Below are 15079 nucleotides of genomic sequence, written 5' to 3'. Positions count from 1 at the left end.
CTCTCTCTCTCTCCCTCCCTCCCTCCCTCCCTCCCTCCCTCCCTCCTGTTTCTTTCCCCCTTTCTTTCTCTCTCCTTACTGACTCCCCTTTGGTTCTTCTTGTTCCATCTGATTCAAACCAGATCTTGGCCAGTAGTGATCATATACTGGAATCTCAGAACAGCTTTATAATCACAGTTGTAAAAGTATGTTTTATTAGCTTAACAAGATCAGAAAAGGAGAGGTCATCCAGATCCTACCCTGCAGTTCTCCAGAGTAGTAAGGAAAGGCATACTCCATAGGCAATCTTGCTCTGTCAACATGCTCAGTCCCACAGTATCAGATACACAAGACAAATTTGAATTTTATTACATTCATCTTCCCTCAGCAGTTCTCCCTGTCCCTTTTGGTTACACACAATTATAATTGGGAGACGAAAACCCCCTCTACTCCACTTTGCACCCCCACCCCATGCCAGTCAGTGACAAGTCAGGCTGGCAGTTTATCTCTGGCCACAGATTTCTGTCATGGTCTGGTGCTTCCCATCTAGAATATATCTTCTTAACTGTGTTATGTCTCTCATCCCTCAGAAAAAATGTTGATTCCATTTTCTTCAGAGCAGAAAAACTAAGTCTCTCAGAGTCTCCTGTACCATCTGTGATTCTGTGCCCTCTTACCAGGGAGAGACATGCTCTGCATAATCCAGCTTTGGGACCATAGGGGAATGCTGTTCCAAGAACTTAGAATTCTTATCATGTCCCTCTCCCTTTCCTGGTTGAAAGAGCCTTTTAGATCTCTTTCTTTAATTTATTCCCATAGAAACCAGATTTTCATTAAAGTGCAATATCCTAGCTCCTGCACATGCTTTAATACTTTTTATCCAGGTTTGTTTATTGCACCACATTATTGGTCATTTGTCATTCCTTTTTGAATAAACCCTAGATTGTCACAAAATACAGTGTATGGTTAGAAATCCACACCCTGTGCCACGTTACACTGAGGAAATTTCTTAACCAAGAAATGTCCCAATGGAGTTTTTTGACACAAATACCTAGTAGCTTAGCCGTGAAATGTTGAACATTCATGCAAAATGAATTCAAACAGTAGCAAACAGACCAACCTGGTAAACAAGTATCAAATGTAGAGACTTTGGAGCAAAGTCAGTTGCAAAGCAAAAGTAAAGGAACAGAGTGATACATACCTGTTGACCTTCAAAGGAACAGTGTAACTATAGAAAAGACAACAGTTGAACCATACTTGTTCACATAGAGAGAATCCTTGCACAACATAAGCATAATACAAAGGATAATGATTGTGACCTTGAGCAAGTCATTTAATTTCTGTAGGCCTATTTCTTCATCTATAGAATGGAGTTTGACTAGATGGTCTCTAAGATTCTTTCTGGTTCAAAAAATATGGGGTTTTTTTCCCCCTGGGAAGGCTTGTATGACTGATACAAAGTGAAGCTAGCAACACCACGAGAACATTGTACACAGTAACAACAATATTATAATGATATTCAGTGGGAAAGACTTAGTTGTGACTTAGTTACTCTGATCAGTACAAAAATCAGTGACAATTCCAAAGGACATACTATCTACCTCCAGAGAGAGAACTAATGAACTTTGAGTGTAGATTGAAGCATATGTTTTTCACTTTTTCTTGCCTTTTTTCTACATGACTAATATAGAAATATGTTTTGCATAACTTCACATGTATAATAGGTATCATATATTGCTTACCTTCTCAATGATGGGGGGGAGGGGTAGAGGGAAGGAGAGAATTTGGAACTGAAAATAATTTTTTAAAAAACAACATGGAGGCAGCTAGGTGGCGCAGTGAATATAGCACGTCCCTAGAATCAGAAGGGCCTGAGTTCAAATGTGGCCTCAGACACTTAACACTTACTAGCCGTGTGACCTTGGGCAAATCACTTAACCCCAAATGCTCTGCCTTCCCCCTCCAAAAAAAAAAAAAAACACAAAAAATTTATGATGTATATATACATATATAGGTACATACATATGTATCATATGTGTATTCTTGTGTCTATATATACATTATATGTGTGCATATATGTGAAGGGAGAGTGAGACTATTTTTTTTTAATTTTCATTTCTGAATTTTCACCCTTCAGTACCTCTCTCAGCCATTAAGAAGGCAAGCAGTACTGTATCTGTGTCTCTGTGTGTATAGGTATAGTCCAACCCATGAAGAAATTAGTAAATCAATTAATTAAAAGCCATTTTTAAGCACTTTTTATCAAGCACTATGCTAAACACTGAAGATACCAATACAGAAACAAAGACAGCCCTTGACTTCAAGGAAGAAAATAAGACATAAGGGTGCTGTGGCCGGTGGGGGGGGGGAATTTTGGTTATGAAAGTTATAATATGGTGAACAGAGCCATTGCAGGAGTAGAACTGACATGTTCATTCCAGGAGTAAGTTTGGTTTGGGAACGATAAAGGTAGGGAAAGGGGAAGTGTGTACAATGGAAAGTAGGTGGGGAGATAGCTCAGGAGTAAAGTAGGGTTAAAGCCTGATCTAGATGTCATCTATTAATGCCTAAGGCCACCACCAATCAGGTAGTTTATCCGGTGACAAAAGCAAACTTCCAGGCTTGGTCTCTGGACACCCTAACAGCATGAGAGGAGTCAGGAGTGAAGTCAAAAGGAATCCCTGCTATAGGGGATCACATAGGTGATCAGCTACCATCTGCTTAAAGACTTGCAAGGAATAAGATTTCAACCTACCTCTCAAGGGAACCCATACCACTTTGGGACAGTTCTAATTTTTAGGAAATTTTTTTCTTGAAATCTAACCCAAATTTGCCTCTTTCCAACTTTACCCATTCCTTTACTGCTTTCTGGGGCCAAATGAAACATAATTGATCTTTCCTTCATATGAGAGTCATTCAAATATTTGAACATTGCTATCTTGTCCCACCCTGAGTCTCTTCTTCTCAGGACTAAAAATGTCCAATTCCTTCACCCAGTCTTGGGTATAAGGACCTTTATTATCCTGGACACTCTCCAGTTTATCAATGTACTTAATACCACAGAGGCTAGAACTTCACACAGTATTATGGATGGAGTCTGATATGAGCAAATTAAAGTAGATCTATCATTTCCCTATGTTGGAATCAAGACCTCTTAAAGCACCCTTCAGTCATATTAGCTTTATTGGCTGGCACATCACACTGCTAATTCACATTGAGCTTTTAGTCAACTAAAACCCCTGGCTTTTACAGAACACTTTCTTCTAACTGTATCTTCCCCTTCTGATACTTACGAAATTAATTTATTGTACTACTATGTAAGACTTAACATTCACTTCTATTGAATTTCCACTTAGTAGACATTAAGAGTTAGACTTAGAGTCCATTTCAGCTTGTCAATATCTTTATCATATATGTTAGCCATCCCTCCCAGCTTTGTTTCTTCTATCAATTTGATAAGCATGTGACCCATATCTTTATTCATATCATTGTTAAGAGTAGTGAATAACACAAGACCAAGCTCAGACACCTTGGATTTTCTTCTGGAAACCTCTTGCCTCATTGACACTGAACCATTAACTCTGGTCACGCAAGCACTTCTAAATCCATCTATTTTTTGTTGTGGTGGTTTTTTTGTGCATAGAAAGTCTTTATTTGATGCATATCTATTTCATTTTTTTTTTTGTCACACTGTGCAGGTAATTGGGACTTAGATCAGTAGCATTAACTAACATTTTGCTATTTATCAGGCTCCAACAATTAGAGTAATCCAACTTCAAATGCTATGTTCAGCACAAAAAGCATGGTGCAGAATTCTGCAAGCACTCTTTCTCTTAGGTGCCAGAGCAATTTAGATAAGCCCTCCCTCCTGAGGTCACTTCTGGAAGGTGAAGAGGCATATAGCTGGTGGAGGTCTCCCTCAGGTCAGGAACAGATGGGGAGGGTTAGGCTTAGGACATGTATATCCCTGAAGCTTAGAGAGTGAACCATAGGAACCTGAGAGGGTTTAGATAAGGTGGAGAAACCCAGAAGGCCAAGAAATCAAGAGATCAGTGCTTCAGTGGTGGGCTCCAAAGTCAAGTGTTTAGAAAGGACTGAGCAAAGAAGAGATTTAGAATGGAGGGAGGGTCCTTTCCTTGCCTCCTGTGCCCTTCTTGGTTTTCTTAGGCTTCTCTGAAAGGCTGCCATCAGCTGTACCCAGAGAAGGCTCACAGAGCACTGACATTACTGGGATCTGACATTGAGGTTCCTAGAATCACAGAGTAGTCACACACTGAATCTCCCTCTTCATGGGTGAGTTTGCTGTTTTATCAACGGAAGATCTTCATAAACTTTTCTATTAACTTGGCATCAGGTACAGGCTTTCTCTTGCTGCCAGGGCCCAGGAATTTCTTAATTGGTGGGATATTACTCATTCAAGTTTTAAATTCCTGGAGTAAAGGAAATCCAGAGAGTGCATCAGGGATGGTCTCTTCCACCATTAAAATAACTTCAGTCAGTTGCATATCTGCCATGCTCATCTGGTTACCCGCAAGAAAGTTTTGTCCATGAATCATTAAAACCTTTTCATAAACAGGGCCTTGTTTTGGGCCTTGGTAGTGATTTCAGTCAGTCTTTTCTCCTGCTCTTCTCCTTTTAGGGCAGGATACACCATGGCTAGATACATCAGATCTCTTGTTTCCTCTGAGTACATGATAATTGTCTCTCTCTCCCTTGTATCCTTCCAAGTAGATTGTATTTCTCAGCAATATAGTGGAGAATGGCTCTGGAGTGAACCAGCTTCATCCCATCATTTTCAACCATTGGCACTTGTTGGAACAGCAGGACAGTTGCTTTTAACTTTTTTAATTATTCTTTTGTTTCAACAAGTTGTTCTTCAAACTCCATTCCAGCTGTGGCTAGGAGCCATCTGATAGATTCCATTCTGCCCCTTCCATTAAAGTAGTGAAGGACTGGTTTATTTGCCACTGGGACGTTTTGAGTTTTCATCCACTGCTGAGGAAGAGAGTCCTGCAGGCTGGTGTCCAAGAGGAGAGGCTTCTGGGTGAAAGCTAGCTCCATCTATTTTTTTTTTTAATAATCTAATTTATATCTCACCATCGAGAATTTTCTCAGTGATTGAAGTCAAACTCACTAGGCTACGGTTTGCATACTCTGTTCTCTCAGTTATCTTTTAATAGGGAAATGTGCCCATCTCCAATCTTGTGGCACCTCTCCCATTTTCAGTAGCCTTTTAGATATCCCTGACAGTGACTCAGGAGTCACATCTCCAAGTTCTTTCAGGATCCAAGGCAACTAACTTTAACACATCAAGGGCAAGTAGGTGTTCTCGTGCTGCCTCCTTGCTTATCTTGAATATCAGCTCCCTGTTAATCATTTTTATCTGGCCTTTTCTGGTGCAAAGTCACTCTCCTTGGCAGAGAAAATGAAAGCAAAATAAAAACTGAGCAGCTCTGCCTTCTGTCTTTTTTGACCACAAATGATCTTCCTTAAGAATATAGCAGAATCCTAATTCATGATTCATTGTTCTCTCTGTAGAAAACATTGACTCCATCCACACTGTTCAAAAGGCACATTCTATAGATTTAACACACACCTGCAATGACATATGTACACACCTATTTATTAAGATGAAAAAGAAGGAGTTGATAGAGTTTATTAAAGTTAAAGAAATAAGGAGGTAGAATGATTCTCTGTGATCATAATCCTCTAGGGCAAGTTCATATGTATTAATAATATTTAAAGAGTACTTTAAATGTTTTTTTTTCCTTGAAAACATAAACTAATTTTGTCCTCACAGCACTCTGTGAGTTAGGTATTACAAATATTGTTATTGCCATTTTATGGAGAGGCTCAGATGGTACACTGGAAAAGGTTCACTGGCTCTGGAGTCAGATGATCTGGGTTCATATCCCACCTCTATCTGATACTTACTAGTGTGTGACTTTAGGCAGGTCATTAAGCCCCACCTGGCACTGATTTTCTCATTTGTCAAAAGGAATTTGAATTCAATGGCCTCAGAGGTCCCTTTCTGCAATTACTCACCTGTAATCACCTCTTAGGTAAGTGTTAGAGGAAGGATTCATACCTCAGATTCCCCTGACTCCACGTGAGTGCTCCTATTTTTTTATTTTCAAACTAAGTGTCTTTTCTCACAAAGAAGGTAGTTTGGAGGTGGAGCCAAGATAGCAGAGTAAAGGCAGGGACTCACCTGAGCTCTCCACCAAACCCTTCCAAATACCTTTTTAAAAATTACTCTAAACTTCTAGAGCAACAGAACCCACAAAAAGATGAAGTGAAGCAAATTTCCGGTCCAAGACAACTTGGAAGGTTGGCAGGAGAGGTCTGTTGTACCAGTGAGAGAGGAACACAGTACAGCGCAGAGCAAACTCCAGCAAATTCGGAGCAGGCTTTGGGGTGACTGAATCACTGGCAGCAATGGTGGTTACCAGACCTCTCAGCCCACAGATGCCAAAGACAACTTAGAAGATCAACAGGAAAGATCTGTAGCACCTGAGCGAGAGTGGAGTATAGTTCAGTGCAGACCATGCCAGCACGGCTCCACCAAATCAGGAGAAAATCTTGGGAGTGACTGAATCAGCAGTGTCAGCAGCAGCTCTCAGCCCACAGATGGTAAGAGGTCGAACAACCGATCAGAAGGAGATTGCAAGGGTCTTTTTGCTAGCACTCTGTCGCTTTACCTATCCTCGGATTCGGGTCACAGTTCTGAGTGACAGCCCTAGAGCAAGGAGGAGTAGAGCAAGAGCTTGTGACAGCAGTGGAGGGAGGACCCTCCTCACAGTTCCAGGGAAGAAGAGTAATTGTGGTCTCTCACAGGCCAAGAGAGTAATAAACACCTCTCCTTAGATCCTACTACCTTGGAAGAACTAAAAACTTACAGGTCCCTAGAAGTATCTCTGAAGACAGCTGCACAAAACTCCTGAAGCTTGGGACAATGTGCCCTCCACCTTAGAGGAATTAATAGAGAGATAAAAGTCAACAAATAGACTGGGAAAATGAGCAAACAACAGGAAAAAAAAACTCTTGACTATGGATAGTTACTATGGTGACAAGGAAGATGAAAATACACATTCAGAAGAGGACAACAAAGTCGAGGATCCTACATCCAAAGTCTCGAAGGAAAATATGAATTGGTCACAGGCCATGGAAGAGCTCAAAAAGGATTGTGAAAATCGAGGAAAAACTGGGAAGAGAAATGAGAGTGATGCAAGAAAATCGTGAAAAGTGAGTCAACAATTTGCTAAAGGAGACACACAAAAGCATACTGAAGAAAATAACACCTTAAAAAACAGACTAGGCTAAGAGGTCCAAAAAGCCACTCAAGAAAAGAAGGCTTTAAAAAGCAAAATTAGGCAAATAGAAAAAGAAGTGCAAAAGTTCACTGAAGAAAATAATTCCTTAAAAATTAAAATGGAGAAAATGGAAGCTAATGACTTTATAAGAAATCAAGAAACAATATAACAAAACAAAAAAATGAAAACATAGAAGACAGTGTGAAATATCTAATTGGGAAAACAACTGACCTGAAAAATAGATCTGGGAGAGATAATTTAAAAATTATGGGACTTCCTGAAAGCCATGATAAAAAAAATCATATTTCAAGAAATTATCAAGAAAAACTTCTCTGATATTCTAGAACCATAGGCTAAAATAGAAATTGAAAGAATCCTCTGATGACCTCCTGAAAGGGATCCCAAAATGAAAACTGCCAGGAATATTATAGCCAAATTCCAGAGTTCCCATGTCATGGAGAAAATATTGCAAGCAGCCAGAAAGAAACAGTTCAAATATTGTGGAGTCACAGTCAGTATAACACAATATTTAGCAGCTTCTAAATTAAAGGATAGGACTTAGAATATGATATTCTTCAGGGGAAAGAGCTAGGGTTAAAACCAAGAATCACCTACCCAGCAAAACTGAGTATAATCCTTCAGGGGGAAAAAATGGGCATTCAGTGAGATAGAAGACTTCCAAGAATTTTTGAAGAAAAAAGCAGAACTGAACAGAAATTTTGACTTTCAGGACTTAATTTTAAACTGTTTACATTCTTACATGTGAAGATAATACTTGTAACTTTCTCATTATTAGGGTAGTTAGGAGTATATATAGACAGAGGGCACAAGAGTGAGTTGAATATGAAAGGATGATATGTAAAAAAATAAAATTAAGGGATGAAAGAAAGGAATGTACTGGTAGAAAGAGAAAGGGAAAAGTAGAATGGAGTTAACTATCTCATATAAAAGAGGCAAGAAAACTTTTTCACAGTGGAGAGGGGAGATGAGGGTGAGTGAATGGACCTTACTCTCATCAGAATTGGCTCAGAGAAGGAATAACATACATACTCAATTGGGTATAGAAATCTCCTACCTAGCAAGAAAGTAGGTTTGGAAAGAGATAAGAGAAGGGAGAGCAGGGTGTGATCAGAAGCAATACACTTTTGAAGAGGGACAGGGTGACAGGAGAGAATAGAATAAACGAGGAGGGAAGGAATAGGATGGAGGGAAATACAATTAGCAATAGTAACTGTGAAAAAAAATTTGAAGCAAGTTTCTTTGATAAAGGTCTCATTTCTCAAACATATAGTGAACTGAGTCAAATTTATGAAAATAAGAGCCATTCCTCAATTGATAAATGATCCAAAGATATAATCAGTTTTCAGATGAAGTAGTCAAAGCTATCTATAGCCATATGAAAAAATACTCACTATTAATTGGAGAAATACAAATTAAGATAATTCTGAGGTACTACATCTTACCTATAGGATTGGCTAAGAGGACAGAAATGACAAATTTTGGAGGGGATGTTGGAAAAATGAGACTTTAATGCATTGTAGAGCAATTTGGAACTGTGCCCAAGGGCTATAAAACCATGCCTACCCTTTGACCTAACAATACCACTACTAGGTCTGTCTGTATCCCAGGAGAGATAAAAAAAACAAAAGGGAAAATATACAAAAATATTTATAGCATCTCTTTCCTGGGGGCAAAGAATCAGAAATTGAGGGGAAGCCCACCAATTAGGGAATAGCTAAACTATTTGTGGTATATGATTATGATGGAATACTATTGTACTCCAAGAAATGAACAGGATACTCTCAGAAAAACCTGAAAAGACTTATATGGGCTGATGCAAAATGAAATGTTCTGAGTACAAAGTAACAGTAGTATTATAGGATGATCAGCAGTGAATGAATTATTCTCAGCAATAACTAATCCAAGACAACTCTGAAGGATTTATGAAAAATGCTGTCCATCCCCTGAAAAAGAACTGATGGTGTCTGAATACATACTGAAGTATACTTTTTTAACTTTATTTTTCTTGAGGTTTTTTTTTGTCTGTTTTTTCTTTCACAAAATGACTATTATGGGTATGTTTTGCATGACTACATCTGTATAACCTATGTCAAATTGCTTGCCTTCTCAATGAGATGGGGTAGGGAGGAAGGAAGGGAGAGAATTTGGAACTCTAAGCTTTAAAAAATGAATGTTAAACTGATCCAGCCTTTCTGGAAAGCAATCTGGAACTATGCCCAAAGGGCTATAAATACTTTCATACCCTTTGATCCAGCAATACCACTCCTAGGGTTATATCCCAAAGAGATCATAGAAATGGGAGAAAGACCCATATGTACAAAAATGTTTATAGCAGCTCTTTTTGTTGTGGCAAAGAATTGGAAATTAAGGGGGTGTCCATCAATTGAGGAATGGCTGAACAAGTTGTGGTATATGCATGTTATGGAATATTATTGCACTATAAGAAACGGGGAGCAGGCAGTCTTCATATTTACCTGGAGAGGCTTAAAAGAACTGATGCTGAGTGAGAAGAGTAGAACCAGGAGGAATTTGTACACAATTACAGACACAACTTATGTGTGATGACCAACTTTGATAGACTGGACTCTTCTCAACAATGCAGGGATATAAGTCAATACCAAAAGACGCATGATGGAGAGAAAAACATGCATCCAGAGAAAGAACTAGAAAGAACTAAATTTATATCCAGGTGGAAGCAAAATACCTGATCTTTTTCGTTCTCTTATTTGATTTTATGTCCTCTTTACCATTTTTCATTCCAGCTGGTACAATCCATCCTTATAACCTGACCATTGTCTAATGTGAAAGTATTTACAGATCCTATACTTGATTATAAGACGCTATGGGAGGGAGGGGAAGGAAGGGGACAAAATGTGAAATTCAAGGAATTGTGGAATTGAATCCTGCAAACTAAAAGGAAACAAACAAATTAATAAATTAAAAATTGAATTAAAAAATGAATCTTAAAAATAGTTTTTACATATAACTGAGGAAAAATAAAATACTAAAAACCATTAAAAAATCACACACACCCCCCAAAAAAGAAGGGGGGTGATTGAACTCAAGCTATGTTTTTTCTTGTAGAAATGAGCTTAATCACCCGTGGATTGTATCTGTAGTAGGGAGGAAACAGTGGCCTTAGTCCTAATAACCTAGAACTAAATTTGAATAGCATATCTTCTCAGAGCATTTTGCAAATAACAGTTTTCCAACCTTCATATCAACAGAAATATCCGTTTCCAGAATGCTTCTTCTTGTTGTTGACAATAAGTAAGCACTTTAAGATTTAGAAAGCTCTTTATATACATTTGTTCATTTTAGCCTTGTGACAATGCTGGGATATGGTATCTACTATAGATTTTATTATCCCCATTTTACAGATAATAAAACTGATGCTCAGAGAAGTTAAGTGAGTGACTTGCCCTTGGTTATACAACTAGTACCTGGACCAGATACAGGCTTTGAACTCAAGTTCAATAACATTTTTATATCCAGCTTTAGTTTGTGACTATCTAACCTAACACTTCTTAATGTAATACAGGGAAAAGGAAAACAAGTTTTCTATTATTGTAGCACAGTGAATTTTTGAAAACTACTATTGTCTTATTTTCTCTAAACTTGATAACTGATTCCTTTGGCATATAAAGTAGACAAGTACAGTCTTAAGCCCTCCTCCTTCCTAATATCTTATATTTTCATTTATTAAAATATAAAATCATATCCATTCCTTCATTTGGTACATATGTATGTAGTTAATATGGCACCATTGTGTGGAGAGATAGACACAAAAGATATACCCATTGTTCTTAGCCTTGTACTCTCCACTTTTGCTAAGAACCCAAATAATTTGTTATAAAAATGGTTTGTAGGTGATTGTCAAACCCCAGAGGCTACCTCTGTCAGCCTATTGATTCCACAACATTACCATTGACTCTCATTACCATTGACTTTGTTCAAAAGTTTGAGTACTGTTGGGCTGTACCTTAGTTGGGAAGCATAGAAGCTCTGACATGGTAGCACAGAACATTTCTGCAGCCCATGCATAGTAATCAAGGGAATCTAGGCAAAACACTTAGAGCTGCTTTATATCAGACTAACTCTTATATGTTTCAAGAAGTAGGGTGGTTTTTTAAATTACTTAATGTTTCCATTTAATAAGCACTGTTGAATCCAGTTTGAGATTTGGGGAAGTGAAATAGGTGAAAAGAAAAAGCTGAGAAGAGGTAAAACCAGTAGGAAAGGTGACACCTCAAGAAGAGAGAAGTGAAGGATACCTCCTGACTCACCCCCAACCTTTTATTCCTCCCCACTTTGTGCTCTTCCACTACCTGTAACACACACCACCCGTCTCACCCACTCTACACCACCACTATTCATCACATTGTCATCACTGACACAGATTAAGCAGTAAAATGGAGAAACTCTGCAGAAAATGCAAGTTACAAAAATTTAGCATCTAAGCAATACTTATCCAGTGGCTAGAATTATACTTCAGAAGCTCCCTGTCCTTTATAAGCTAATAGATAACAAGGCCTTGAGCTATAAATGCAAACCCCTAAATATCCTTTAGAGTTTAGTAAATAAACTATACTAGCACCAGGCCATTATCAAGTATATCACGAACATAATATGGTCCACAAAATTTTAAAAACATTTTTAATAAATGTCACTGTGCTGAATACACAAAATCTCCAAACACCATAGAAGGAAAAGCTCTCAAACTATGGAGACCTATAGGGCAAGATTAAAGTTACATAGGAACTGGATCACGTGTCATCATTGATGCCCTAGCTGTTACTAGAGTTGGTCCCAAAGAGGCTTTCAGAGAACATACAAAAAAATCCTCACATCTTACTTGTTGTTATTGTCGTTTTTCAACCATGTATAACTTTTTGTGACCCCATTTGGGGTTTTCTTGGCAAAGATCCTAGAATGGTCTGCCATTTCCTTCTCCAACTCATTTTACAGATGAGGATACTGAGGCAAACAGGGTTAAGTGACTTGCCCAGGATCACACAGCTAGTAAGTGTCTGAGATCAGATTTGAACTCAAGAAGATGAGCCTCCCTGGCTTCAGGCCTGGCATTCTATCCACTGTGCCACCTAGCTGCCCTAGTACAGTCTCAATTTCAAAAGTGGGTATTTTATCCATGTGTACAATGGTCTCCACCAAAAATCAAATATAAAAGAATAATAGCAATGACTTCTTCTTGGACATTTCTATCTGAACCCCCTCAAAAAGATGAGAAGAATTAATAATGGTGTTGACGATGGTGACAACTCACATTTGTATAGCACTTTAAGGTTTATTTAAAATGGAAAGTAGATAGTACAAATATTTTTTCCCTAACTGAGACAATTCTCAACGAGGAGGTGAAATGCCTCACCCAGTGTTATACAAAAAGAAAGAATCAAGGCTAGGATTTCAACTCAGCCTCCTGGTACAAAATGCAGTAAACTTCCCACCAGCTTTGGCCCTACATCAGACGCCCTGTCAATCTGTCCACTCATATAATTTCCTCTTTCTCCATTTTGTATATATATTGCAATATAATGGGTCTCCAGCTATTAGCTACTTAACCACCAGATTTAAAAAATGTGAAGCCCTTTAAATGCTCATTATTCTAGCCATCTGTTTTTACACATCAAAAGACATTTAGCAGGGGCGGCCAGGTGGCTCAGCGAGTAAGAGCACCAGCTCCAGTGTTGGGACGACCTGGAGATCGAATCCCGTGCTCAGGCACTCAGCACCACACCCAGAAATAACTGGCCATGTAACCTTGAGCAAGTTACTTAACCCCGATTGCTTAAAAAAAAAAAAAAGACATTTAGCCCTGACCAAAATGCCATTTTTCTCCAGACTGACTCTGTCATTTATTTTAGCATTTAAGGAAAACATGAAGGAAGAAGACTTTTTTCAAATGTTCCTTCAAGGCATTGAGCCTGATTTCATCTTTTGTTGTTGTTCTTCAAAGATCCCAGAAGAACATGACCTGGAGAGTCAAATCCGAAAAGAGCGGGAATGGCGGTTTCTTAGAAACACGCGAGTGAGAAAGCAAGCACAGCAGATCATCCAGAAGGGTAAGTGGGGCCTCCACACATATAATACCTGAAATGCTATGTTTGACTTGCTTCTTTTCTACTTTTAGAATTGAGGAGTGAGAAAGAGACTTTTTTTCTGTTGAAGAAAGCTCCCCATTAAGATTTTTTTTTTTAATTTCTTCAGTATGGATGCTTCCTTTGACTAATGCAGATCACCAAGCCCTCTGTGCTTTCATAAATGATCTTCATGATTTGCTTTGACAAGAACTTCATCACCATGCAACTAACCTGCTATTGAGTTCCTGCAGATTTAGCCAGGTTGATCTATATGAAACAGATAAGCATTCAGTCACAGGGCTCTTATTTGAAGCATCAGGAACTTGGTAGAATCTGCCAGATCTTGCTCTCTACTGATGTAGTCTTTGAGAAACCAGAAACACTTCCATACTATGTTAAGGCATCAGTGTCAGAAGCAGATGAGAGGCATAGCTGAGGACAATTGGACATTTTCCACTTAACCTATATGGTAGCCTGCACTTTTCATAGTTCAGAATGGGCAGGAACAGAAGTACAAAGAACCCCTGGAAGATATCCCTAATGATTTAGTATTTTGGAAATTTGACCTGCAGATCCCCTAACTACATGAATATCAAAGAATCTCAGATTGAAGAGCCTCATATAGACCAGCCAATACCTGGAAAAGAATTGCCTCTATAAAATAACCAACAAATTTTTCATGTAATATCCACTTGAAAATCAAGGAGGGGGAACCCCTTGCCATGGAAGCAGTCCATTCTCTTTTTCAGATAGCTCTAATTATTAAGAAGTTTTTCCTAAATCTACTTTTGCAAAAAAAAAAAAATCTGATGACCTAGATGTCATCTATTAATGACTAAGGCCACCACCAATCAGGCAGTTTATCCAGGGAGAAAAGTGTAAAATCTTCCAGGGTTTGGTTTCTAGACATCCTAACAGCATGAGAGGAGTCAAGAATGAAGTCATAAAAGGAATAACATAGGTGATCAGCTACCATCTGCTTGAAGACTTGCAAGGAGAGAGAGTTTAACCTACTTCTCAAGGGAACCCATAATACTTTGAGACTGTTCTAATTTTTAGGAAATTTTTTTCTTGAAATCTAACCAAAATTTGCTTCTTTCCAACTCCACCCCTTCCTATTGATTCTACCCTCTGGGGCCAAATGAAACGTGATTGATCTCTCCTCCATATGATAGTCATTCAAATACTTGAACACTGCTGTCTTGTCCCACCCTGAGTCTTCTCTTCTCCAGACTAAAAATGTCCAATTCTTTCACCCAATCTTGGGTATAAGGACACACCTGGTATCTTAGACACTCTTCATTTTATCCATGTACTTAATACCATGGGGCCTAGAACTTAAGACAGTATTATGGAAGGGGTCTGATGTGAGAAAATTAAAGTGGAACTATCTATCATTTCCCTATATTGGAATCAGCAGCCTTCAATCATATTAGTTTTGTTGGCTAGCACGTCACAATGCTAACTCACGTTGAGCTTTCAGTCTATTAAAGCCTTTTCATCATGATTCCTGCAGAATCGTCTTGGACCTTTGTGTTAGAGTAGCTTAGTCTTTCACTTACAATATTATAATATTTCACTTACAATTACAGTATTGCTGTTACTATATAAAATGATGTCCTGGACCTGCTCATTTCACTTTGCATCAGTTCATTTAAGTCTTCCCAG

At 38.5% G+C, this 15079-nt stretch overlaps 1 protein-coding gene and 1 pseudogene across 2 annotated transcripts in view; one reads left to right on the top strand and one right to left on the bottom strand.

Annotated features, from left to right (window-relative positions):
• The window catches only part of RPTOR (regulatory associated protein of MTOR complex 1), a 528996-nt gene that overhangs the window by 446990 nt on the left and 66927 nt on the right, over positions 1-15079 (top strand). For both annotated transcript variants that reach the window (XM_069064093.1, XM_069064092.1), the window contains exon 25: positions 13288-13393. In XM_069064093.1, coding sequence (XP_068920194.1) covers positions 13288-13393 — 106 coding nt within the window. The remainder of the gene's footprint in view (positions 1-13287; positions 13394-15079) is intronic.
• LOC138142959 (glutathione S-transferase-like) lies at positions 2421-10347 on the bottom strand (annotated as a pseudogene).

Source organism: Petaurus breviceps, unplaced genomic scaffold (assembly GCF_028583685.1).
Source record: "Petaurus breviceps papuanus isolate PSGF00001 unplaced genomic scaffold, PetGlider_PUasm1.0 90617, whole genome shotgun sequence".
Lineage (NCBI taxonomy): Eukaryota > Metazoa > Chordata > Mammalia > Diprotodontia > Petauridae > Petaurus > Petaurus breviceps.
This window is presented reverse-complemented; position numbering and strand designations above follow the sequence as displayed.